The following is a 27,636-nucleotide window of genomic DNA, read 5'->3' on the forward strand; positions in this document are numbered from 1 at the left end:
TTCTATAAAAACTCCCAAACCCTGTTTTAAACAATGGAATCTATTGTGAGGCTAGTTTGGGGTATTTTTATGGGACACTTTGTAGAACGAAAAATCTTGTTCTGCCAAATACGAATAATTTTAAGTTTACCACCGGACAAGAAACTTCTTCTTCTAGATTAGGGTATTCGGAGTTCGGATTATGGAAATTCTATCTTAAAATTTTTCGACTTTACACTGATTAATGATTTCTCGCAACAACGTCTAAAAAGGGCTTTATTTTCGTCGTTATTAAATTTCGAGAAACGATAACATTCGTCGTTTTCCGTTATATAAAACAATCGTCGGTCGTTTCTTGTCACAAAAAAATATGAATGAACTTGTCATAAAAAAATTTTTCTTTTCTTTTTATGGAAAGGAAATTGCATTGATTGACTTTAACATGTATAAAAGGAAAACAAGCCTTTTGTCTGTCTTTTATACTTTAAAACAAATTTTTTATTTTTAATCCTGACATGTAGCATGAGGTTGTCAACCCATTTTTTCACTTCCTTCCCTATGTACTGTTTAGAATGAAATCCCTTCTCAATTTTTTTGATGAATTTTTTAACCTCCCTCCCCCTTCTGCCCCTCCTACTAATGTAAAATTATTTTGCGGTTCCGAATTTCTGGTCATTGTATTTTTACAATTTCCTTGATTTTACTAGGTCTATTTTTTGAAAATTTTCAATTCATATATTTGATAGTATTTTAAAAGTTCTGCAAAGCCTCTCGACAGAGAATCAGAAGTATTTAAACTGTGGCCGCTGATGTGCAAGGTTTTTTTTAAGATATATTGTGTTTTTACCACTGCTAAATTTCGTACAAATTGTAGCCTCTGTATAGAGAGGTATGCTCCCCTGCTTACACTTTCAAAGCGTTTTTTGATCTCATCTCGCACATTTCTAATCTCATAGAGAAAAGCATGATGATATATATCTCATAATGAAATAAAAAAGGTTGGAAATCAGGAAGTATCTCCCCAGAGTCCCTTCACATCCCTTGCAATTTTGTATTCCGTCGTTTTTATGGAGGTCACGTGATTATGTTATAATTTATTATATAGAATATATGAGATTTTTCTTTTTCTTTCTATACTGTATATTATATAAATCGATTCTAAATGTCCTCGGTTATTGTTCTATATAAATCATCGGACAGATTTTATTTTCTATATACTCGTATAATACCGAGACATGAGGCCGAGAATCGAGTATGTAAACGAGAAATGCGTATTCGGTATTTTTTTCTACTTCATTCTAAAGACTTATGTGCAGCATAGTTTCAACTCTGATTCTTAGAACGCTCTACTTCTTATAAAAATCACGTTTTTTAACTTTTACACTCATTTTTTTTACTCACAAGTTTTAAAACATATTAAAGATAGGAAATTCTTATCGCTAGGCTAGGAAGACTTGGTTATACATAGCTCAAATGACTCAATACAATAACCGATGACTTTAAATGAAAATCCGTTCCAGCAATATTTTTGTTATATTTTGATCATTCTCCTGTGGGTTTTGTTCTTGTTAATTTGACTGCGATTATATTTGGTATGGTTGAATAAGCATTGGTGCTTTGCGGCAAATTCACCAAAAGTTAATTTTTTTTGCTCAATATTTGGAATCAGTTTTATGATTCATCACCTTACCTGGTAATTAAATGGTTGGATTTCTTCCGTCACACGATTCGCTCGCCGCTATGTCGTACGGATACCCATCGCCTACGCCACATGATCCGAACTACCAACCGTCCGGAACAGCTGAAAATAACACCGGAAGTACTCAACCGACATCCGGAGCACCCGTCAAATTATATCATCCAACACCAAGCACTTACCGCATGGAGGCTAGCAGCAGTCGAGCAACACTCCACCATCAGGGAAGCGAGTGGCCTCCACCCTCGAGTAGGGGACAGCCCTCAAGCCACCATCAAGTAGCTGAGTGGTTGCCATCCACCAGTAGAGGGCCACCTCCTACCTACAGCGCACAACATGGTGTTGTTATACAAACGTATCAAGGAGGAACGCCTCCGCCCCCAGTGCTTGTTTCTCATCACGTGGGTGGAGAAAGTGACGCCCTGGGGAATTGTCTCTGTGCATCATGCGTCAGGTATGATTCTTTTACTTTTGATTTTTTCTACTGCTTTATTTATAAAGGGATAATCAGATGGTTTTCCTAAAGAAACACTGTGTGATCCTGGTCCAACTTCTTTCTAAAGTCTAAAGTTTAGATATAACAATTTGAAGGCTTTGCACGAGGCCATAAAAGGAATCTACGGACCAAGAATATCAAAGTTTTTCTTTCTATTTCTTTTTCATTTTAACAGTAAATTTGATCGTAAGTGGAGCAAAAGTACCTATACCTTATAGCTAGTAGTCAGACAGTTTTGCTTCAGTTTTATTGTATAGAGTTCCTTTTTGGCCCTTTGGTGGGACCAAACATTAGGGGTTTCAGACAAGAGTTTGGAGGGTTTCGACCTCCATTTTTGGTAACAAGTGGACCCCCCCTCACACCATTATGGTCATGTATTTGTATTAGAAATTGTATCAATGACTTCGCAGATTTGGCGTCTTTCGATCATGTTAAACTCAAAACCTATTCTTCATGGTCCCGTCCCTACCCCACTTTTTTGCAGACCATGCCATACTTTTTTTAAAGTTACTATTTGAAGCCATAAAAACTATTATTCTCCCCAATTAGATAACGTTTTAAGGTGTTTTGAAGGTGAAAAAAGTGAAATTTTCTTCATCGCCCAACCATGGTGGGCGATATTTTATTTGAAATATCCCCCCCCCCCCACTTAAAATGGCTCGCCGGGGCCCATTATTCTCATGTACATTCAACTTTTGGTGTAAAAAACACCATTTATGTGGTTGTTCCATATGCGTCTACAAAATAATCCGTGTGAATATTACTATGGACAGGAGTAGTCTTAATATACCTTATTTAGTGGTTGACCGCAAATGGCATCTTCATTGCTTTTGAATTCTCTTCATTATGGTCTGTTGTAGTTTAGATCTTTGTTGGTGTAATGGAAATGGTCTCAAATAGTTGGTTGTTCTGTTGTTGTCTTGATTTTATTAAGTCATATACGTCATATCAGCATTATATACTTTGTCATGATATATTGTGTTATTAAACAAATTTTAAAGTAAGGCCATTATCTGAAATAATATTTCATTTGGTATTTCTTCAAAGAAATATAACTTTGCGTTTAAATTCCTTACGATCAATCCTTGCTCGCCCGGGGGGGGGGAGTCACTCAAGGTAAATGACCTACCAGACGTTCGGCCCTTAAGGGTAGGTTTTTCATAGTTCAGCTAGTGCACTGTAAGGGTAGGAAATTACAAAACTGCACTGAACTTGACTGTAAGGGTAGGAAATTGTGATAAAAGGCCAATTTTTTGGTAAAATTGGTACAAAATTGGTCAATTTTGGAGGAAAAATTCCATATTTTCTTGGAAAATTGCAAAAAATTTGAAAAAGTGCACTTTAAGGGTATGATTTTTCATGGAAATTCACTGCACCGATTTTAGAAGCCAAATTTTGGGCCGAATGTATGGTCTATTTCAGATCGAGTGCCCCCCCCCGGGCTTGCTCGTCATCATCTAAATATTGTATTAAAAGAGGTTTTGTTCAAGTTTATCAGGGTTAATCAGGGTAAATGTAGGGGCTCAGTACATTGCTACATTCATAGATGTACATTTGTCGTCATTCAGCCATGTCTTGTCTAACACGAACCAAAATCCCTCGTGGCAATATAGTCGGTGTATGGTGGCTTAACAACCTGATCATGATTTTTGAGTAACTTACAGTATAGCGTTCCTTTTAGTTTTTTCAATATTTTTCACTCTTGTGATAACATTCTTGGAGAATCAACCACTATGTGGGAAGCATTTAATTTTCGGTGATTTTTTACCTGGTTACTTTATTGTCTTAAATGACAATCAACCGGGAAGCAAGAGGTTCGGGATGGTTGTTCCGGCACGCACGCATAACAGCGATGATATGTAGTAGTATCAAAACCATATCATTTACCTACCACTTATTCATTCCAATATAAGATCATCACAAAAAGCTTTAATGGGATTTGCCGTGCTGTCTTTCTTGCAATAATTTTTATAGCACAGTTGGGTTGTTTTGTACGTAATTCTTATCAATACAGTGATTAACAGTGGCTTTGAGTTTAATTAAATCGGTAATTAGATTAGAATCACTCGTGTAAACAACATATTTTCTTCTTCCGTAGTAATTATTTGTCTTGTGGTTGAAGCCATGCTTCGTTCCATTCTCTCCAAAATCATACATTACCTAACCAGATCTGCAGTGTTGCTTGGGATGGTCAGTACAATTTTGTCATTTAGCACTCTTTTTTTTCATTTTTTTTTGTGTGTGGGTAACCGTCTTAAGGGCTCTGGATATACTCAATTTTTCGATTTTACACCAACTTAAATGGCAATTTCTGCATTTTAAAAAGATTAATGTATAACTTTTTTTAAATGTCCTGTTAAACCTACCTTTTTAGAATTTAAAAATCGAAAAATTGAAATGAAAAAATTAAATGAAGAAGAAAACGAAGAGTTTTTCGAAGAAGAGTATTTCACCTTTCAGAGCCCTAAAATCTCGGTAAAAACCAAACATTTTGGAATCTTTTTTGGTTCAGGTGATGTATCTATTTAGTATCGAAAAATAAATTTTCGGAAAATTTTTGTGGAATTATCTTTCCTTTAAAATCTATCAAAAACCTCATTTTTGGCAATTTTCTTCACTAAATTTCCCCTTTTTTACGTGTTTTTTACACTTTCCGAAAAGTGAATTTTGACTTTAAAAGCTCATAAGTAGAGAACAAATTGGTCAAATTTAAAAAGTGATAGCTCAAATTTTAAGTTAGAATATCTACTTTCTAAATATCTAAACTCCAAGCACTTTGGGACATTTGTTTGGCCTCAAGACGTCGAGAAACGTCTGAACTTTTTCGTGGGTCACCCGGTACATAACAAAAGACGGCATTCACGTTTTTCGTCATAGACTGCTTTAAATCGTTCCAAGGGGCCCGGCCCTCCTTCCAACTCCGATCATTTTCTCCATTTCACTCGATTCGACCGAATGATCCGATTAGATATCCCGCTCCACCTGTGTTTTGTCGATAAATGTTCTCTTTGAGAAGCTCACCGTACGAGATACTATGACGCATTTGTTTTGATTTGAAAGGTTTTATATCTTTTGTTCTTCAATCTTAAAATTCGAAGCAAAGAAATTTGAAAGGGATGCCGATAAATATTTTCCTTGGTGACGTCAAAAATCTTTGATAGCGATTTATAATATAATGTAAGCATTTTTATTACAATTATAAAGGATTTCACACTTTGTAATTTTAACAATGGTGACATTTCCGGTGTGTACAAATTTCCATTGAATTTTCACTTAGTGAAAAAATTTTCAAGAACAACACATATTTTCCAGAATTGTGAAATTTTTTTAAAATATCATTTTCAACTACAAAGCACATCAGTAAAAAGAAAACACAGTTTGGTTTTCATTTCAAAGTAACAACATTTGATTGAGTTTGTACTTGATACTTGCCTTGAAATATTGTTGGAAATATTCTTGCAATATCCATTATTGAACAGAGTGAACCTGAACAAATTGAGATAAAAATTACAAAGAAGCTAAAACATGCGAATGTATGATTCTTGTCGAACGGTGGCTGGCTACCCACCACCACCTCCACCATCCATGATCAGCATTAAAATTGAAGAAGGTTTAGCCGATACATCTGGAGGTGTAGATGATTATTATACCAGGGTTGTGGATACGTTGGCGCCGTTCCCAGTATTCAAAGTGGGTGATTACACAAAACTTTGTCGAAGGTGAATTCTTTTACTTTCATGTTTGTTTTTGTTGGGCATATGATATTCTTGGAGGTTTAAAAGTTACATTTTATATATTCGTGGTTTCTTTGCGTGCGTTGTGCTCAATTAATTGTGAAACAAGATCTGATTGTTGGATTTTCAAAACTTACTTGGGTGTCTTTACTTGTCTTTCCTTGGGAGTGGCTGTGAGATTTGGAATAAAAAAGTCATATATCTACCCTATCAATGCAATCTAATGTAAATTTTTGTAGTAGGAAATAAAATTGATTCGTGTGGATTTCAAATTAAGTCATCGTTCTCAACTTCAGTTGAGCTACAATCTGACAATGTCTGTCTGTCTGTCTGTGTGTCTGTCTGTCTGTCACAAAAACTTTAGGGCAGCCTGGAGACTTCAAAAATGCTTGGATTTGGCTGAAATTTGGCACACTTGTTCCTTGGGTGAATATCTGGTGTTTTTTTTTCATTTTTCAAAAATTTTGATTTTTGGGGCCTGTGGACGAGTTTTTCGTCAAAACGAGGCTAAAACTTTGGGGCAGCCTGGAGACTTCAAAAATGGTCGGATTTGGCTGAAATTTGGCACACTTGTTCCTTGGGTTTTTTTTTTGAAAATTTTGATTTTTGGGGTCTAGGGGCGAGTTTTTCGTCAAAACGAGGCTAAAACTTTAGGGCAGCCTGGAGACTTAAAAAATGGTCGGATTTGGCTGAAATTTGGCACACTTGTTCCTTGAGTGAATATCTGGGGATGTTTTTTTCATTTTTTGAAAATTTTGATTTTTGGGGCCTGGGGACGAGTTTTTCGCCAAAACGAGGCCAAAACTTTGGGGCAGCCTGGAGACTTCAAAAATTGTTCGATTTGGCTGAAATTTTGCATACTTGTTCCTTGGGTGAATATCTGGGGTTCTACAATTGGGCCTATGAATAGTTTGAAGGCACTGAAGTTGAGCCCAGTGCGTTGCGCACGTTCGACTATTCTTATACTGTTCATAGCTAAAATGTCTCATTTTGTTAGAGGAAAACATTATTATGGATACCAGTAGACGATGCTATCGTCCGTATAATATATATTATTATGATATAACATAGTTTGTATATTATAAAACGTAATATGTTGCGCGGCGGATAGAGTCTGACAACGGCTACCCACGAAAAAAACTCCCGTCTTCACGTTTGTTTCTCTTAGATGAAACTCGTCTGAAACTATAGCATAGTTTAGGATAGCAGTTGCATCATAATGACTGTACCACTAGGCTGTGGTGGGGGACGTTTTGTCAGCATTGTTTTATCTTTACGGCATAAATATAGCACTGATTGATTTATTTGTATTAAAAACATTGAAATACACGTTTTTTTATAAGAACATCCAAAGGCTTAATTTGAGTTTTAAGCTTAAAAATGTTCTTAACATGTTCTTAACATGTTCTTATTTTGACGATTTTGTGAATATTTTTTACCATCTTCCTAAGAAATAGAGTGTTTTTGAGCCCACAAAGCTTTAAAAAGTTGTTAAGTTGTTCTTAACATTTTGGCCAGCGAAGCCTTATGTTCTTATATAGTTTGTTCTTATAAAAAAACGTGTATCCTGCCTTGAAAGCACTCTTAAATCTCAAATGAATGAACACACTTGTTCTAGCTAACTTCATTCGATCATTCTTCGTTTTATTTACTATTTTTTCTTTATTTTTTGAAATATTTATTTCTTTTTTGGTCAAATTTGGGCCCATTTTACTCCTTTCCCCTTTTTTGCTTTGTATATTAATTTCACTTAAAATGGTACTTTTTGAAGAACGCTTCCGTTTGATTGAGTTAAGCTTCCACCCTTCTTTGATTAATATGGACATCCCTCCTGTGAAGAATTTCAGGATTTACATTTGATGAAACCTTCAAATTCTTAATGTCTTCACTACTTTGGAGAAGACACAGGACACTTGTAACTTCATAATCCATAGTTTATGAAAACCAATCATTTTGCTGCTATTTTTGTGAACAAAGACCTGTGAAAGGTATGTGATATCCTTCTTCTTACTTCTTAAAATCAACGTTCTTCTTTTATCAGAGCTACAGTATACTGTATGTCATTAGATAGGAGCAACCAAACTTGATGATTTAAATTTTGATTGGAATTTTCAACTCTTTCCATTTTTCATCTTTCTTCAATTACACGTTTTTTATAAGAAAAAATTGTTATAAGAACACAAGACTTCGATTGCCAAAATATTAAGAAAAAGTAAGAAAATTGACAAAATACTCACAAAATGGTGAAAATAAGAACATGTTAAGAACATTCTTAGTCTTAAAACTCAAAAAGTTAAAAACATTCAAAGCTTCAAAACATTTGGATGCTCTTATGAAAAACCTGTATTCATCATTTTACATTATTATACCGGTACGTATTTCATATAGTGATTGACGAATTTTGAAAATTTTGACTGGTATATTTTTCAATGATAATCCATGCCAAAATGAATCCACTTAAGGTATAGTTTACTGTTTACTTCCCCTCCTAATTAAAAAGAACTTCAAGTGTCTCATTGGAAAGTCATCCTTAAATGGGAGACAAGTGGGTCACTCACCGTAAGTTCCGTTAGGTTTATTCAAGTCATTTGTATCGTCATCAACAACTCGTGCGATTTTTTTGCTGTTCCTTCATTTCTTTATATGGGTCTGTTTACATTTCTAATGACCCTCTTTATGATAACGGTTCACACTTCAAAAATCTTTCGGTTTTTTTGTAAGAACATTTTCTGTGCTGGAGGTTTTTATGTATGTAAAAGTATTGAAATCTAGTACAGTACTGCACTGTTTTTGTATTGTTTAATTCGATGATTGGAGAGTCAAGACCATTATTAACAAACAGCATTTAATTAAACTTTCGGTCATATAACAATGTCTTCGACAAACTGGAACCTTTTCTAATGACTAAAAAAATCTGTAGCTCTGTTCATTCCACTACCAAAATCGATGAAAATAAAATACTTATTATTATAAAGACTTACAAGCTAGGCGCAGATCTTATTACGCTATTCTTGAATCGTATTTTGAAGGATGGTTTTCCCATGCGTCGTTGAGGTTTTCTTTGAAAGTCTTGATAGAATTTGCTTATAAATAACATTATCCAGATGACATTGGGCAGACTATGGTCAAAGAGTCAGGAGGGTCGCCATTCAAATATACATCCATCTATAACGTCCAATAAACGTTCTTTTCAATACGTTGGAAAAAGAGGTCATTTTAGAATGCCTGTGTATTGTCAAAGATTGTTTATTGACAAAAGTATCCTTTCTTTCTTTTTGTGTTTTTTTACTTCAGTTCCTCCTTGGTATCCTCACTTAAAACCACAGCATAAAACTTATATACGTTTCTTTTACAAATGAATTAAATTTAGTGTTTTATTATAACAAGATTTGTTTTGATTTGGTTAACACGCTTAAAGCGGGTCGATACTTTGGTAAAGCAATATTACTCTCTCTCTCTCTTGACGAAAAACCTCTTTTTAAGTGTGTGAACTTCAAAATAAAACGGTATCATTATGGTCTAATCAACACTTTGTCCACAAAAGATCTAATATCTTCAAACGCTGGCGAAATCTATATAACATTATATTGAATTGCACAATAGAGGAATAATTCATACTGCTTTTACCAAAGTGTAGTACCGCTTCTAATTATTGTTGTGTTATATTAACCATAGTTCGAATTATACAGGGATTACACACATTACTATACTATAGGTATCATATACATTCATTGAAAGATATCACAATACCTTCTATATAATATAATTGATAATGAGAGGTAATTAGATTGCGATTTAATGATTTCTTTCGGTAATGTAATAATATTGAAATTGGTATGAGGAAATAATGTTGTATACTTCTATTACCGGCGAACTGTGATTCAATATCCTTCCGTACATTTTGTTTATGGTCAGTCACCCCTCGTGCCTGCGCTGCGTATTGTGTTTTATTTTTATTGACAAAAAGTGGAATACCGAAAATTGATGATTTATATTGATTGTAGTTGCCGATATATTTTTTAGAGTTAAAGAAGGAAAAATTTATTTAATTTTGAGCGTGGTGGTATAATAGTTTGTGGTCATTTTTCTTTCTTTTTGGTTGTGGTATACAGGCTGAATATTTTCTTGTGGTTTTTCGAACGATCCAAAAGGAGTAATTTTACTATTTGTGGAATTTTGAAGTACAGTATTTTTAAATGATGGCCATTATCCAAACTTATGACCCGAGGTAATTATACTTTTAATTTGTCGATAGTTCAAGACTAGATATTTGTGTGTAGGTCACTCTTTCACTACTGGTCCTGGCCGTCAAGTTTATTGCTGAAACATCTCTAACTCGGAGGTGCTTCTAGAATTAATTGGCATATGAAGAGTTTGAAGAGTAGAAAACCTACTGTTGGAGGGGAGGGGTACTAGGTTTGCGAGATGATGGGTCTGTCCGAGCCAAAAATCGAAAATTGACCCTTAGAGAGAGGAAAAATTGGCGTTTTTGGGACCCTTTTAGAGATTTTTCTCAAAATTTTTGTCGATTTTAACTCGATTTTTATTCAAATTTTGGAAAAACACGACCCTTTGAGAGAGGAGATTTCGATTTTCATGAATTTTTGGCCCATACAGAGACTCAATTTGCTTTTTAATGGTTTTTGTACCCCTTTGAGAGACTTTCGAGTTTGTGAAAAAGGGACACCTTCGAGCTTTGTTTTACTATTTTATAACTTTTTAAATCAACTATGGAAAACTTTTTACTCTGACTGATGAGCCATCTCCTAAAAGTAGGCTTTTTTCAAATCTTCGAAGATTGAAACTTTCAATCTCACTACATATGCCATAGTTTAAATTACTAACAATTTCATATACAAAGGAAATGCAGCAATTCATACTATAAAATACAAAAATTGTACAATTTTGAGCAAATGTTACCCTTCTGAACAAAATGAAAGCCTTCAAAATCTGAAAAATATGTTTGTGAAAAGTTACGTTTTCATTTTTTTCGATAGCATTTCGCTTCCTATAAAGTATATATCTTGCGTCATCAATATTTTCAGAAATTCTTCCTTCAGATTGTGAAAACTAAGGAAGTTTCGAGAAATAGTTCGATTGGTAATGTTATGACCTGCTTATTAGTAGACAACCTCTAACGAATTCGTTCTTTAATAAAAATTCTATTTGTAGTTAATTGTAGAGGTTGATTTAGACTTAGTGTTTTAGTTCCCGTTTCTTCTTTATTCTTTTTGTTTTCAATTTTGTTGCTGTCTATGTCAGTATATGATATAAATCGTTAAAGTGGTGATAGGAAGTTGGTTTGTCGCGTTGTTCTACCGTGCCGGTGACTTACATTGTTCATCAATGCAGCCGATGCTCGCTAATTCAGTTAGGCTCAACCACTACACGCTTTTTTTTATAAGAAACACTTTATAAGAATGTCCAAAAAAATTAAGAATATGGTAAGAATTTGCCATCATAGAATTAAGCAACTGAACCTAAGAATGCCATTTTTAATGCATTTTAGACCTGTGGATTGCCAATTTCGATCTTAACCTAAGAATACCGTAAGAATATTTTTCGATGATTTTCGACAAAAAGTTAAGAATATCCATGATGAAATGAAAAAACACCATTCTTATAAAAAAAAGCGTGTAACCAGGCCATATTTTAGAAAGGCACGGCAGCGTCCGTTGGTGGCCAAAAAGGGCACTTTTTAAGGTGTTGTTCCACTAAAAAGGCAGTTTTTACTAATATTTTAGTAATTTCAGGAGGGGCAGCGTCCGATAACGAATGGCCTGGTAACAGACTATCATCCAACTATATGTAATTAAAGGCATTTTGTCAATTTAGATTCAAGGGTTCCTATTTAGAATCTTTAGACTTCAGCAAATGAGCTATTTGTCTTTTGGTTCGCCAAGCTCCCAGGGTTTAGATTCAGATTAGAGTCAAGCATTCAATGACACAATTCTACTTGCTTTGTTAACTTTGGATTGAGAAAAGACGATTTTGAATTTAATGCTGGGAGAGACAGACAAGTGTCTCGTGGTTCCCTTCAATCTATAGATAATTTAAAGCTCTAATCCTTTCGGAATAAGATTAGGAATTAACGAATCAATAATTATACGGGCGGACCTTTTAACTTTTCCTTCTCCATTTTGCAAGTCTTATCCTATCAAAGTGTTTCGACTTCTCCTAGCATAGTATTTGTCTGTTCCTTTTTGTTATGGAGTTAATACTTTATCTTACTTTGAATTTCAATTCTTTGAGAGAACATTTAGAAAGGCTTGGGGAAGGGTTAGTCCTTCTCGTTCAAAATTGGGATTCGATTTTTTTTCTTTTAATGAACTCATTGTCAATTTGAAATCGATTGAGATTGAATTGATACTATCGTTACCAGTTGTGCTTCTGAGAGGGTTCAAAATTGTTTTTTCCGCTTATTGGCAATCGAAATACTATCCGTTATATTAACTTTGAGCCACATCTCAGATCTGCCACTAGGAGTTACTTGTTGTATTGTATTTTTCTTTTGGTAAACAGCGGAATATTTTCTTTTTCTCGATGGTTGTGTACACCGAAAATTGTTTTCAACGGTGAGTATATCATTTTTCCTACAATCCTTTAAGGCTATTTTTTTTTTAAGCAGATTGGTGTGATGGACGCAAAAGGTGGCCCAGTACGTAGCATCGCATATACCCCTTTCATTACTGTACCAGTCCTGGAACATGGTAGTACCCATCAGTAACGTAGTGGGTCGACTAAAATTCTGGCAATTTTGGAAGATTTACATTTTGGCACCCCCTTTGAAAAGTAAATATCATTTTAAAAATAAGACGAGCGAAGCAAGCACGAAAACTTTGGGGTATTTTCTCTCTTTTTGGCCGAAAACTGACATATCTTAGGTGTAAAAGAGCAAAGGGGCGCCAAAATTAGTAGTCAGAGGCGTCTTTTTGCGCCCCTTTGAAAAACATCCGCTCCTCCCCACCACGCTACTAGTACCCATATGTGCTCTGAAAAGGATGTACCAAAGGCTACAGTAACCCGTTCAAGGAAGAAAGATTTTTGAGATCATCTGATAGATTCCGGGTTGGCACTGATGGTCCGACCCACGGCATGATGTGCTGCCCTTTTAAGAGTAGGTTTTCAAGAACCTCGAAAAACATTGTAAGGTACACCGTTGCACGCTTTTGATAGAGTGCATTTTAAAGGGTCTCCTTTTTTGGGGTGGGTTTTTCTAGTTATAGTATCTTTATAGTTTTGACTCGCACCCATTGCGCATATTTGATTGGTTTTGTACATCTAATTCTCATTTTTGGGTGGCAGAAGTTTTTTTCTCATGACATTCTAAGATCAAAGAATCACTCGTGTGATAATGATAATTGTAAGTACAATTATTGAAGAAGTTGATTTTCTTCTTCATTGTCAATTTTCATTTTTCGATCTTTTTTGAGTTTTTCCTTTATGATAATATTCCACTCCGGATTATCTTTTCAAAAAGCACAAAATCGCTATATAATTCGAATTTTTTGAAAAGCAAAGCTATAGCCTTTTTTGTCTGCGCTGCAAATTATATTGAGACAGACTTTAAGGCTTGGGGACACGACAAGTTTTTTTCACGTTGGTGCAATGCAACATGCTCCATCCCACCAACACAAGAAAAAAAGTGTGTCCCATGGTTTCTTTTTTTGTTTCATGGGACAAAAAGTGAGGGAAATACCCAAGAGACACCCTGATTTTGTCCCTGGGGCAATGGAGCAAAATTGAATCGAATCATTTACTCCATTGTCCCAGGGACAAAGTAAGATTTCACTTTTATTGGTAGAAGGAAAATTGGGGTGGAGACACAAGAAAACGTTTCAGGTTGGTGGGATGAAGCATGTTGCATTGCACCAACGCGAAAGAAAACTTCTCGTGTCGAAAGCATCCAACGAGGACCTTTTTTTAAATATCTGTTTCCCAGACATAGCCTTCCTGGAAAATTTGATCTGTTGGCCGAATATTTCAAAAATCTGATTCCTAGAAATGAAGATCTGTTTCTCCGCAAAACCTAAATTTCTAATCTCAAAGTATCTTTCCTAGAAAATTTGATCTGTTTCCACAATTTTCAGAATTAAAATTTTGATCTGTTTTCCCAAATAGGATATATGTTCCCCTCTCCTGGAAATTTTCATCTGTTTCCCTTTCTTTTTGTTATTGATATATGTTTCCCCCATAAAGTCCAATCTGTTTCCAATGCAATATCATCTTTTTTGGAAGCAGATATCTGTTTCCCAATTTATTTATTTTTAGTATGTCATCTCCTAGAAATATTGATCTGTTTCTCTCTGATGACGTCATCAGCTGGAGCGGGGAAACAGATAGTTTTAAGGAAAAGGTCTCTCCTAGAAAATCGGATCTGTTTCCCCATTTTTCAAAAAAAGCTCTCTCCTGGAAAAGGGAAACAGATATTTCGGGGAAATGGGCTCGTTGGCTGCTTCTGTCGTGTCCCCAAGCCTTTAGTCAAAAAATGCTCCTGAAATTCAATCGAGCCACTACTGATGCCATTAACTTTCTATCAGACACAAAAAACATCGGTTCTATTGTTCAAACAATAAACTCCATTAATTAATTAAAAAGCAATTCCTTCTGTGTAATTAGCTCATAATAAAAAAGTATAAAATTAGAAACGTCATTTTCAATTTAGTTTTCTTTCTTTCTCATTCAGTTTAGTTCAAAGTTAATTTCCTCTAAGGCTTATCTTTACTTTTTGCTGACATCAGCTTTTATGACAAAATATTCTTAATGTTGAATTTTGACAAAAAAACACACAAGAACACTTTTTTGATAAGAACAAGTAAATTTCCTTTGAGGCTCATCTATTCTTATTTCTGCCCTTCGAACATCAATCTTAAATCCAATTCTTATATTCAGTGCAAAGGACAGTCATGAATATTTTTAATACTTTTAAATAATACCTCAATTTGCTCAAAATTCAATTGTTCCAGGCTAAGCATTGCTCTTAAATTGTTCTTATAAAAAAGAATGTATTCAGATTCACCAGTCACACTTACATTGTTGGAATTCAGTTTTGCCATACACGTTTTTTTTATAAGAACAAAATATATAAGAACATAAAGGCTTCGATGGCCAAAATTTTAAGAACAAGTTTATAGACCATTTTTAGGCTTGAAACCCAAAAAGTTCAGAACATCCCAAGGCTTCAAAAGCTGTGGATGTTCTTATAAAAAACGTGTATTCCTGATCTGGTATGCTTATAAAAGCTATGCCAATAGAAAGGAAAAAGGGAAAAGAAGGGGTGTGACGTGGTAGCATCAGCGTATCCATTGACTTCAAAGCTCCGAAGAGGCTAGATCTGCAATTCTTTTTGTTGCTTGATTGAGAAAGTTTGAAGATTCATCTCAACCTCAACTCAATTATTATATCCTACCATTCTTGGATACAATATCTTCCTTTTAAATTCATTCCATTCGAATGTGTTTTGGGCATCACTATTTCTTTTAGCGCTACAAGGAGATAAAGTTTACTAAAATATAATGAAGTTATTCAACCCTAGTAATCTCCAACCCAAGCTTTTTACTATGCTTTTGGAGCAAGGATAGATAGTTGTAGTGGACGTTTTTCACCGTGTTAAGCTGTGAAAAGCCATAAGGACAGGTGCTATTTATTTGGCTTTCCATACTGTACATGTATTGAGTAAAAAATACTGCATAGTGTCCTGCTATCATTGCTGAGATTGTTGACTCCCTGGTGAGTTATTGATTTTAGTATATACTGTAATTCGTTGTATCGATTTTCTACCATATCATATCACTGCGTATATTATGTTGCAATTTATAAGATAATGACATTTTTAAACCTATTGGAGAAGATTTTTTCAGGCTATAGATTTCTTTTTCAAAATTTCAGAGTGCTTTTAAACCCAAAAATTGATTCATGATTTCCAACTTTTCAGAGCTTCAAAAGTGAATATATATTTTTATTTTTTACCCTGTGTACTTTACCTGTTTTTTCTTAGAAGAAACTTTCAAAGTTCGATGTTTCTTATAATAACTATTTGTATTAATTAAAATGACAATAGGGGACAGATTTATTAATTACCATTTTATAATTTCCCGATCGAAGTCAAAGCCAAAGTTACTAAGTAAAGAAAAACTTTCGGTTTTCAGAGAAATTTTGATTGGTTTACAAAAACTATCATTGATGACGTCATCACATCCTGTGCGCGGATGCTGGCGGGTTGTGGATTTTTTTCTCTTCTCTTTTTTGAGGTTTTTTTTTTTTGCTTTTTATAATGTGAATAGGGAAATAAGTCATGTAAGCAATCAAAATAGTGCTCTTACTACTGGAACTATTCTAATTCCTTGATATTATTTTTTGTTTGTTATTATGTAATTGATACTGTCATTCTTTCAAGTTATTTTTTTTTGGTGACTTTTGATTTTTGGCACTTTGTATTTGTGATGCCTGATGACTATTTCTGATTATGATGATGAATTCTGTGTCTATCAACATCCTTATTCTATAGATTGATTTTTGAATTTCACAGATATTTGAATGTGTCCTTTAAACCATAAAATGTTAAACAGTTTTTCTTTTGGCACTTGAAGCTTTAATGATACTTAATTTGTGGCTATATTTATATGGGTATTTTTCTATATTGATCTTTCGAGTACTTTCGGTTTCATCGTTGGTTGGGAATTTGAACTGGTGAAATTGCGATATTTACCAGCAAACAAAACAAACGAATTTGTTGACTTTTTATAGCTTTGGGTTGGCATTCCTTTAGAATTTTCATACATCTACACGTTTTTTTTTTTATAAGAACAAAGTATATAAGAACATAAGGCTTCGATGGCCGAAATATTAAGAACATGTTAAGAACATTTTAAGGCTTTGTGGACTCGAAAACACCCAATTTTTTAGGAAATTGCACAAAAATTCTCACAAAATGGTGAAAATAAGAACATTTTAAGAACATTTTTAGGCTTAAAACTCAAAAAGTTTAGAACATCGGAAGGCTTCAAAAATTTTCGACGTTCTTATAAAAAAAAAAACGTGTACATCGATATAGGGATCTGCAATTTTCAGATACCTACATTCTTTTCGTTTGGGTGGAAAGGCTTCAAGCTCTTTGGTACCTAAAGAAATACTGCTGGAATCTATTTAAAAAATTTGCGTTTTCGAGTGGGGGAGCAGGGTTATTTGAAAGCGATTCGAGGAGCAAATTTTGAACAAAAAATTGTCCTACCATGGCGTTCTCAACTAAAAAAGGATTTCTACCGAGCAAAAAAAGGTAACATATGTCCGCTAATTCTAGCGATATCTGACAGAGAGGCTACAATGTTTCATTATTAAGTATGATTAGAACATACCCTTCGCTCGATTGTAATAGCTAAAAAGTCATGCATTGTATTAATGAATGAAAAGAAAAGTCGTGTATGACATTTTTAGAGAAATAGGAAGAGACTGGTGTCCGCTCACAGGCAGGATTTTCATCGGCAATTAAAACAACCTTCCTGCTTTTTCAAAATACATCAAACTTTTTTTATATCGTCTTTATAAGAACATTCATAATTTTTGTCAAACTTTCTGCTTTCTGCGTCTTTTCCCTTTTTACTTTGAACTGCTACATTTCTTTGCCATTTTAGACTGAGATCTGTCGCAAAGTATGCTAGCATCGCAATTTACACTATGATCATATAGGGCAAATAATTATGCAAAACTCATGATCGTATGAACTAACTTGACTGATTCGATGCAAGTTTTTTCACATTTTGGAGATAATTGAAGGAGCTAAATATCGATAGGAATTGAAAACACATTCGATTTTGGTCAAAGGATTTCGAATTCGATTTGTTTTAGTTCATTAGATTCATTGAGAATGGTTCGGCTTCAATTTTTTTCCGAACGAAATGAAATTTTAAGGAACTTTTCCCAAATGGTATAATTAGTGATATGATATTAGTGATAAATAGTGATATAATTTGAAGCTATTTCCCATTGGATTGGAGATCACATCATCGAATCAATGCAAGCTTTGGGTTGTATGTCTTAGTGTGAATTTTGCTTCGAGAATTGATCTAAGAAACAAACAATGCCAATGTTCTTATAGTAAAAGCCCACTGGGGAGGAGTGTTTAGAATGAAGGAAGAAGGAGGGATGTGATTTCATGTCCTGGTTATTATATGAACCGCTCTCCTTCACAGTGATGTTTTAATGAGAGATTAATTAGCTATTAATGTTGTCTTTTGTTATTGTTACTTTATCATTGTCATTTCTTTTCTTTATATTTCAGAGAAGAAAGGAAAAAGTTTTTCGAAACAATTAATTATATCAATTTTTCATCATCATTTTTGGTAAAACTAACAAAGAAAGAAAATTAAATAAAAATATCATTTTTTCATTACAATTATTGATTATTGACGGGCATCTGGACATATTATTGTTGTTGTTGATTTGTTGATTTTATTACAGTCTGTAATTTCATTAGTATTGACAATCAATCAATTTTATTGATTTATTGATCGATTGACAGTCTGGCTCTTCTTTCGAAAGAGGCACCGACAGCTATGTCAACTGAAGTGTAAGTTAACATACGAAAATAGCTTTTCGTGAAGATTCTGTATACAAATCTCTTCAGTATATTTGCCACTATTTATTTCTCAACTTAAAATTAACAAGCTTGTACCTTTAGGGAGGGCCAGTATTAGTAGGGCCAATTTCTTCCCAAACGCAATTGTTAATTTTCACGGATCCTGTTCTGGCTTCTAACTGGGAGTAATTTCACAAGCAATGGATTTTAAAACAGATAATATGAGAGATAAATAGAGATAATACTCCATTGCCTTGAAGAAGGATTTTAGTTTAGTTGGAGATGTGGAGATGTTATTACATTGTAGTAAGTTTGCTTAGAATAATGGGGTCTGTTAAGCACCTTCTAAGACATAGGAAGAAAGGCTACTGCCGTCGTGATATCCTCTCGCTGAATTCTATCTCTACCTCTCAAATAGGGAGTAGTATGCTTGTAGGCGGGCCAGTTTTGCTGGCTTACATTATCAATATCACTAGTCTGTACACTTACCCAATATATGAGGCTCATGTCAAACTCATTGCCTGTACTACGAAACGATAAACGTGAGATACACTCTGTATACACTCTGGTACAGAGTAAATATCACATGCAGGCATAGAGTGCCCCCCCCCCCCCATAGAGGAAATGAAAGTAAAATATTTTAAGTTCCTTAAATTCCGGGTGGGTGGATGGATTTGCAAGTCTGTTTGAGAAATATCCACTGACAAACTTTCTTTTGACTGGAAATTTGCCAATGAATTATCTTCTATTGTCTGGTCTGTTTTATCTCCTCTGTCTCCACGATAATCCTAGAGTGGTATGGCGACAATACAGACCGCCTCTTTCCGCATAGAGCAACAACATTTGTGAAAATATTTAGATGCTTAAATATCCTGAAGTAATAGTTGCCAAATCCTGTGTTTTCCTTGTTTGTTAGACTAACTAACAACGTTTATCATGTAACTCTTAATCCTAGAACACCATGAATGTTTCTGTTAGGGACTTTATTGATTAGACTTGATTAGATCGTCCTTCAATGATCTTACCACTGGACTTACAGGGAAAGAGACTTATTTGGAGTGGCACTCCCTCAAATGGACCAGAACACTGGCTCTAAGGGTGGGGGCGTACGAGGGTCGTGGACACCGAAATACCGACAGTATTTCACAAAATCACTGCAATACCGACACATTTTTTACGAAATACCGACACCGACATTTTCTTCAAGCTGTCGACAAAAGATGAACAGTATTTCCAAGTAGAATGTTATATAACATTTTGCTTATTATCATGTTTTTTTTTCAAAATTCTAATATGACATATCACATCGGAGGGATTTCTGAGAAATAACCCTTGATTTTAGCACCGTTTCTTCGATGTTTTGAGAAAAATTACCGTATCACCGATTGAAAATTTAACATTTTCCGTCACCGAAAAGCATCTCAAACACCGAAATACCGATACATTTTTTGTTAATCACCGAAATACCGACGCAAAAAAAGGTCAATACCGACACACCGACAAACTGGTACGCCCCCCCCCCTAAGGCCATCTTAATTAAATTCGTTTTTGTTGTGGTGAGTTTATGCATATCAAATCTGTCACTGGACTCACCTGGCTAGTGGTTCAGTAAATAAACACAAAAGCTGAAGACTGGGCATGACACTTAATATGAGATCAAGTACTTAGCTAGCCCGGGGTCCACTGGTAGCTTTTCGATGGACTGGATGGCGCTGATAAGTGGCCCGGCGTAATTTTATTGCTTTCATGTTTTCATATAATTTTTGAAAGCGAAAGCGACAAAATTCAAGATGGCGAAATCCTCTAGTCTACTTCATTGAACTCAGTTCCACCAAAGTCATCAGAAAGCAAAGTTCAGTCAGAAGTAGACTCTAGTCTAGGACTCAGCCCAATTTCATTTATGACCATTCTCTCGACCTTTTTTGATATTCAATTTTTTTTTTCGAAACACCCCCTTTTACCCCGCCTCTCTCAGATTATTTGTATTAATTATGTAAAAATAACATGAATGTTATGAGGGTCAATTAGAAATTCGTGTTCTTTTTGTTTATCAGTGTATTGAAAGATAATAGAGCGAGTTAATGAGTCATTAACGATCTATTTCCAGCTTTTTGCTTGAGTAATTAATTCGAGTGGGAAAGGGAAAGTAGATGAGATAATTTTTACCGCCATTTTTCTACTGTCTTTTGAGTCTTAGATTATTTGCTTGTTTGTTTTTTTGTTTCTTTTTCGATTACCCCTGTATCAGTGAAGTGTGAGAGGGACTGACGATATTTTTCAAGGATAATCTCCCGAGATGGGAATTTTAGAGCAATCTTCAATGAACAGTGAACCACATTTGATAGTTATAAACTATCCCTCATTCGATAATAGCAAGGTCCTTAATCATCTTCTTTCTTGCATTTTTTAGCTTCAACAACAATCGTCCACCAGATTATCCACCAACTTTACCGCCCGCACCCACTCTTCCACACCATTCATCCGCCACACATCACCCTCAATCTTCATCATCGTGGCATCAACAACATTCGAATATCTCACACAGTGGAGGAGTACATCATTCTGATTATTACTCTTCACCGTCTAGTTCACATTCTTCGAATTTCCCTCCACCACAGATCTCGTCTACGATGACGGCACACGAACGAAATAATAACGAACCTAGCATGGTATCTCCGTCTTCTCGATACACACCCGGTGCTATGATGCATGGCAGCGCGGGCGATAACCTTAGCCAACGACAAGAAATGATGCCTTCAGGTATGTATTTACCTTTATTTGTTGTTAATTTAGACTAGATATCTTATATCATAGTCGAGGGTTCAAATTTGCTGCAAAAATGAATTCTAGAATAGGAATCTAGTTCAGAAAATTATAAAGAATTAAATAACGAGGGAGATATTTTGCTTGGTCCTTTTTTTGTATAAACGATTGCTCAAAGTCTATGCGCAAAATTATGTCCTTCGCTTCGTATCGGAATCCATCTTGCTCTTGGCTGAAGACTCTTCAAGAACTTTCTGAAGGACTTTCACCTATTCTCGGGTACCTAATAAACGGGGGGTTTGGAATAAGCGGGTGGGTGGAAAATTCTTAAAACTTAATAAGTGGGGCAGGGGTTGAAATGAAAATGTCCTGGGTGGAAAGATTTTAAAAAGGGGGCTAATACAGCAGAATTTAGGCAAAAGAGTGAACTTTCAAAAGAAATTTCCAAAAATTAAATAGCAGGGACGCTTATTAGGTACCTGAGAGAACAATATAAAAACAAGTAATTCTATGCTTCTCTGAAATAAATTTTTACGGCTCTATTCTTTTCCTTTGATCTACAGACCCTCGTGAATGGACAGCGCATGACGTCATGAAATGGATCCAATGGGCCAGTGTCACGTTAAAGGTCCGTGATTTACACATGGAACGGTTTCAAATGAACGGCAAAGCTTTATGTTTAATGGACTTAAGTATGTTCTTATATCGCGTACCTGATGGTGGTGAAAGACTGTATCAAGACTTTCAAGCGCGTCTTCAGAAAGCCTTATGTCAAGATAAAAGATGATTTTACTCGTGAATTATCTTAAACATCCCCAATACAAAGTATTTGGGGATCGCTACGTAACTGATTTTAAACTTGTGAAGTTTCTAAAACAACAGTAGATAAGTTTTACCAGGTTTCGTGCTATTTTCTTGCTTACCTAATGACTGAGTATGTTCCTGTATAGCGCTAAAGTTCTTGAGCCTTTTTAAAAACTGGATGCCACGCTTTCATTGAATTTAAAAATTCACTGTGTTGGCTCACTGGGCTAGATTAAATTTAGCCAAATTGTATTTTTTGAGCGAAATAAATATTAAAATTGTTTCCGAGCAGTTTTCCCAACAGGTTGAACTGGCCACAGGTTTTTAAGAGGCTAAAATATAACAACAATAATTTGAATATCCTGCGACTACACGGAAATTATTACCGAGAAAATTGAGTGAAACCTGGTTGAATCATTAATGTATTAAGAACCGCTTTGCAAGGGTTTCATTTCGATTTTATTCAGTTAAAGTCTATTGGTCACCCTTCAAGACCACGTGTACTTGTCTTTTCAGTGGTTGACGCTAATGACCTAAAGATGAAATGAAGCCCTTGTAGATAGGTTCTGAAAGTTTTATGAAAACGTTCAAAGAGTTTTTTTAAAGCAAAAAGATTATATTTATATATAGATACGCTTGCAAATGTAATTTATTTTGTCGATTTTTTTTTAGTTTTATTGAAGTATCTAGGAGTTTTATCGTTGTTCTATTTTTTTTTGTTTTGCTTCTTTCTTTTTTTTTTGAGGCTGTTTTATTTTGTTTGCAGGCTAGGGAATTTAGCCTTAAGGTCTATGTGAGTTATCAGTGATAAAGTTACACTGGTGAATCAAACCTGCCTTCAAGGTTACCTTATTACACGAAAATTACAAGTCATTTTATTAACACGAATTGAAAAATTTCGTGTTAATAAAAACCCCATTAATTAAAACCAGTCCTTGAAAAAGTACATAAAATTCGTGTTAATTTTTGGCGTGTTAATTTAAAGGCCGTTGATCACTTGCCATAGTAATATATTAGTGTAATAAGGTAGATCATCTGTCATCTGCAGTTTCATGGGTCGAATCGTTTTGTTAGACTTGGGAATTTCTACAGAAATCCTAGCACCCATTTATACCTTTTTTGATAAACCTGCCTCTCTGACTTCATTTTCTAGATTTTGCTTTCTAATTTATTATGAATTCTCTCGTTCTCTCAACATTTTGATTAGGATTTTAAGAGTTTGCTAGTTAGTAGCAGCCTCTTAAGATTTACGAAAAGTGAAATTTATTTAAAAACGCCTTGTTTTTACATAGTCTAGTCTAAGTAGTAATGGTACGACAAATTTTTATGTTGTTATATTATATCATTATTAGATTTTGTTTATTTTATATATAAGTTACGTCATCGGAGAGTTCTAACTATAAGTATTAAGTGTCCGGGAAAAAAACTGAACTGCGGTAATCCAAAATTAACGCAGCAAAGTGCTTGCTTGTCCAGTTTTCCAAAGTTGTTGCTTTAATTATTGAAATTATTTCCTTTTTTTTGAAGACAGACTGTATAAGTAAAGGGACTACATGCAATCCTCAAAATAAGTGGGGGGGGGGCATGTGTCTTCTAGCTCTTTACATTTGACTGCAACAGAAACCTTTAAATATTATCTACAGTGATTTTCAGCTGACATACACAATACGATCCGACAGTATTCATCCCCGTTTAGCATTTAAAGATAGTTTTTGTCAATTTTTTTGACTTGTTAGTTGTGCGCCTTTTATGCGTCACTTTATCATTTTATGGAAAGAAAAAAAAGTTTCAATATCAATTAACGAACGGCTCTATTTTTTTTTTCGACTTTTGAAACGAATAAGGACGGATATTTCCACTTGTCCCTAATTCAGGGAATTTCCCTAAAACACGCAAAAACAACGCCCTCTAGGCATATCACTTATTCAGCATTGTTTCTATTTATGTAAGCTTACATCCGTTTTTGGTTTGGGGTCTTTAAAGTCATTTCCCAAGTTTCTAGAACACTCCAAAGTTGAAAAATCGAGCTACCATGAATCTCTATTTGGGGAATTTTCCTAAAACACAAAAAAATCAGTTTTCTCAATTTGTGGGTATTGTTTCTACACCCAGTGAACTGTTATCAGATAGAATAATATCTCACTTTGGCTATTTCATCATCTATTCAGATTCCCTTTGTTAAAAGTGATTATTGGTCGTAAAAACAGTTTCTCAAAATCTGATGCGTGGATCGAAATCTCTTTAAAAGGGTATGTTTCCCGGGGGGGGGGCACTGGGTTTGCGGACTGACAGCATGTGCGGGCCAAAAATTGGCTCTTAAAATTGCACCCTTACAGTGCAGTAAAAATCAGTGAAAATCATACCCTTAGAGTGCATTTTCCCCAAAACTTTCGATCCTTTTCGTGCAAAAAATGGTCAAAATTCTAGCATTTTTGGTCAAAATATCTAGATTTTTTAAGAATTTTCTGCAATTTCTACCCTTACAGTGTATCTCTAGTTTTTCCGACCCTTACAGTGTATTTTTAATATATTGGAAAAGGTACCCTTATGACCCGCACATACCCGTCGGTCCTTTTGCCCAGCTCCCCCCTCCCCCCATTATGTGCATAATATTTTGAGAATTCAAAAGAATCCAATCAAGCATGAGAAAATATGCAATTAAAATACGATAAAAACAAAGAAATGACATTATCATTGCACACGTGCAATTGAATTCCCATTGCAACTAAGGGACCCCTTACAGACACGCTTCATTTTGAGGAAAAAAGCATGAATTCATTCTATCTGATAACAAGAAGCCCGTTGGGCGTGAAGGCCCAGCAAAAGTGAAATTTTTGCGTGTGATTTTCGCGAATTTCGGAATTTCTAAAAATTCCAAAAAATGTTTAACAAGATTTCAAATTTCCCCCAGGAAAGGGATGGCCAAAGGATTTAAAATTTTACTGCGTCGAACAAAACACAATGAAAAATAAGTCAACAAGGATAATTCTCCCTTTCTTCATTTCTTAGAACAGGGAAACATCATGGAAAAAGTTCCAATCTTGTTCAAATTTACACATGAGCTGCATTTTAGTCTCCATTGCCATACACGTTTTTTTTTATAAGAACAAACTATATAAGAACATAAGGCTTTGAGGCCCAAAAATTTAAGAACATTCTAAGAACATTCTAAGGCTTTGGAGACTTAAAAACATGCATTTTCTTAAGAAATTACATCAAAATGCTCAAAAAATGCTGAAAATAAGAACATTTTAAGAACATTTTTAGGCTTCAAATCCAAAAAACTAAGAACATCCGAAGGCTTCGAAAATTTTAGACGTTCTTATAAAAAAAAAACGTGTAATCCATTAATAATCGGTATTTGAAATAATTCTGTGTTGCGAGTTTGAAAAATCAAACCACCAATTCGTTAACGAGACAGATCTAGAAACAACCATTTTCACCTGTAGCATCATGGAAAAAGTTCCAATTTGTTCAAATTTACACAAGAGCTGCATTTTGTCTCCATTGGCCATAATCCATTAATAATCGTTATATATATTTGAAATAATTCTGTGTTGCGAGTTTAAAAATCAGCCACCAATTCTTTTAAACGCGACAGATCTAGAAACACCCATTTTCACACGTAGCATCATGGAAAAGTTCCAATCTTGTTCAAATTTACACATGAGCTGCATTTTAGTCTCCATTGCCATATCCCATTTTAAATCGGTATATATTTGAAATAATTCTGTGTCGTGTTTGAAAAATCAAGCCACCAATCGTTAAACGAGACAGATCCAGAAATTACCATTTTCACACGTAGCATCATGGAAAAAGTTCCAATCTTGTTCAAATTTACACATGAGCTGCATTTTAGTCTCCATTGCCATATCCCATTTTAAATCGGTATATATTTGAAATAATTCTGTGTCGTGTTTGAAAAATCAAGCCACCAATCGTTAAACGAGACAGGTCCAGAAATTACCATTTTCACACGTAGCATCATGGAAAAAGTCAAAAGTTCCAATCTTGTTCCAATTTACACATTAACTCCATTTTAGTGTCCATTAAAAAAATTCCAGAATCAGTTTACTTGAAATAATTCTGTGTCGAGTACGTTGTCGAGTTTGAAAATCATGCCACGTCCCACTGTCACTGTACTGACCGTTGTTTAACAGCGACAGATCCAGAAGCAACAGTGTGTCTTATTTAAATTTACACATTTCAGTTTATTTATTTCTATATTAGAAGCCATTATTTCCTAAAAATAAAGTCTTTTTGAAAACAAGAAACTTAAAATGACAGTGATTTAAGGTAGAATTTTCAGCCCTAAAGCTTTATGAGAACTTGAGCAAAAACTATAAGATATGACAGAATGTTGAAAAAGGTTTACAAAGAAAAATCACTAAAAGGTTTCTTTGGTTTGAAAGTCTCTAAAGCAAAGAAAATGTTCAAGAAAGTATGAATCACCCGGGGGGGTACTTAGGCAAATGGAGGGTACGGTATGTGCCGCCCTTAAGGGTACCTTTTTTGGACTTCCAAAGTCCCGCTAAGGGTCGGAAAAATCATAAAATCAAATTTCAGTCCCACTAAGGGTCGGTAAATTGGAAAATTTCAACTTTTTACCCCCTGAAAGATCGAAATTTGGTCAAATTTGTCCCGCTAAGGGTCGTGAAATTCACAAAATTTTCCTTTGTTTTCTCCTTTTTAGTCCCGGTAAGGGTCCAAAGTTCGAAAGTCGGGCGGCACCCCCCCGTCAGCTCTCACCCCTAGTACCCACCCCCCCCGGGATGAATCAACACGAATCAATTTCCTCGCTTCGACCGCCATCTTGTTTTGTTTTGAAAACATTTGTTGTTTAAGGAGCGCGAAATCAGAAAATATATCTTTTTTAGCCAGTACCCGACTTTAGCAAGCTTTTCCCTGTCCAGACGGCAAAAAGTGTGGTACTGGTATTAAGCGCCGTTTCTACCAAAACGGACAGACAGAAGGAAACACGGAAAAAAAATAGTGAGACTCTCATTAAAGGCCCACTCGCTAGCGCTGGGCCAATAATTCTATGCTACATCAGTTTAAAGTTTCCCTGCTGAAAATGGTTTAAACGGTGAAAATCAAGATTTTAGGGGATTTTCCTATAACACGAAAAATCACGCCCTTTTGAAGTTTCTTAATTGGTGGGTAATATTTCTATACCTGTCAGCTTGCATTTGTTTTTGGTTTTTAGTCATTTGAGCAATTTCCCAAGCCTGGAGAGCATTTCAAAGTTTCACTGTTGAAAAATTGCTGAATATCTAAATAGGGAATTTCGGAATTTCCCTAAAATAACGAAATAACCACCCCCTTTTTTGGATTTTTTTTTTCACGTTTTTTTATAAGAAACAAACAACTAATTTTAATAGATCGTCCCTATTTGTTTTCTGAATGATTGTTTAACGGTCATGCTCACATCATGAACATATAAACAACTGGACATCTATCTTTTATTGTCTCTTTGAAGCGAGCTTCGTTGCCGCCTTTGAATTATTTAGGTAAAAAGATTGATAGAGCTTGAACATTACTCCTAATGCACAAAAAAATTATTTTCGAATTTTTTTACAAGTTTGTAATA

The 27,636-nt window shown here is 34.9% G+C and overlaps 1 protein-coding gene across 2 annotated transcripts; it reads left to right on the plus strand.

The window, feature by feature from the left end:
- The first annotated feature begins 1,375 nt into the window (after positions 1-1,375).
- Positions 1,376-23,844, plus strand: LOC136805952 (protein c-ets-2-A-like). Of its 2 annotated transcripts, none has more exons than XM_067062544.1 (3): positions 1,376-2,129; positions 20,890-21,239; positions 21,806-23,844. In XM_067062544.1, exons 1-3 carry the CDS (start codon positions 1,681-1,683, stop codon positions 22,027-22,029), a joined length of 1,023 nt encoding a protein of 340 aa, XP_066918645.1. In that variant the 5' UTR covers positions 1,376-1,680; the 3' UTR covers positions 22,030-23,844. The 2 variants fall into 2 exon arrangements, with proteins under 2 accessions (XP_066918645.1, XP_066918646.1); XM_067062545.1 differs by lacking the exon at positions 1,376-2,129 and adding an exon at positions 5,542-5,890.
- The last annotated feature ends 3,792 nt before the right edge of the window (positions 23,845-27,636 follow it).

The sequence above is a fragment of the Clytia hemisphaerica genome, unplaced genomic scaffold (assembly GCF_902728285.1).
Source record: "Clytia hemisphaerica strain Z4C2 unplaced genomic scaffold, Clytia hemisphaerica genome assembly, whole genome shotgun sequence".
In the NCBI taxonomy this organism is placed as follows: Eukaryota; Metazoa; Cnidaria; class Hydrozoa; order Leptothecata; family Clytiidae; genus Clytia; species Clytia hemisphaerica.

Bases quoted from the DNA above. Each gene is read 5' to 3' on its own strand.
- LOC136805952 (XM_067062544.1), top strand. From the start codon at position 1,681: ATGGTTGGATTTCTTCCGTCACACGATTCGCTCGCCGCTATGTCGTAC. The intron at 2,130-20,889 runs GTATGATTCTTT...TGCATTTTTTAG, and splicing joins CTCTGTGCATCATGCGTCAG to CTTCAACAACAATCGTCCAC. The intron at 21,240-21,805 runs GTATGTATTTAC...TTTGATCTACAG, and splicing joins ACAAGAAATGATGCCTTCAG to ACCCTCGTGAATGGACAGCG.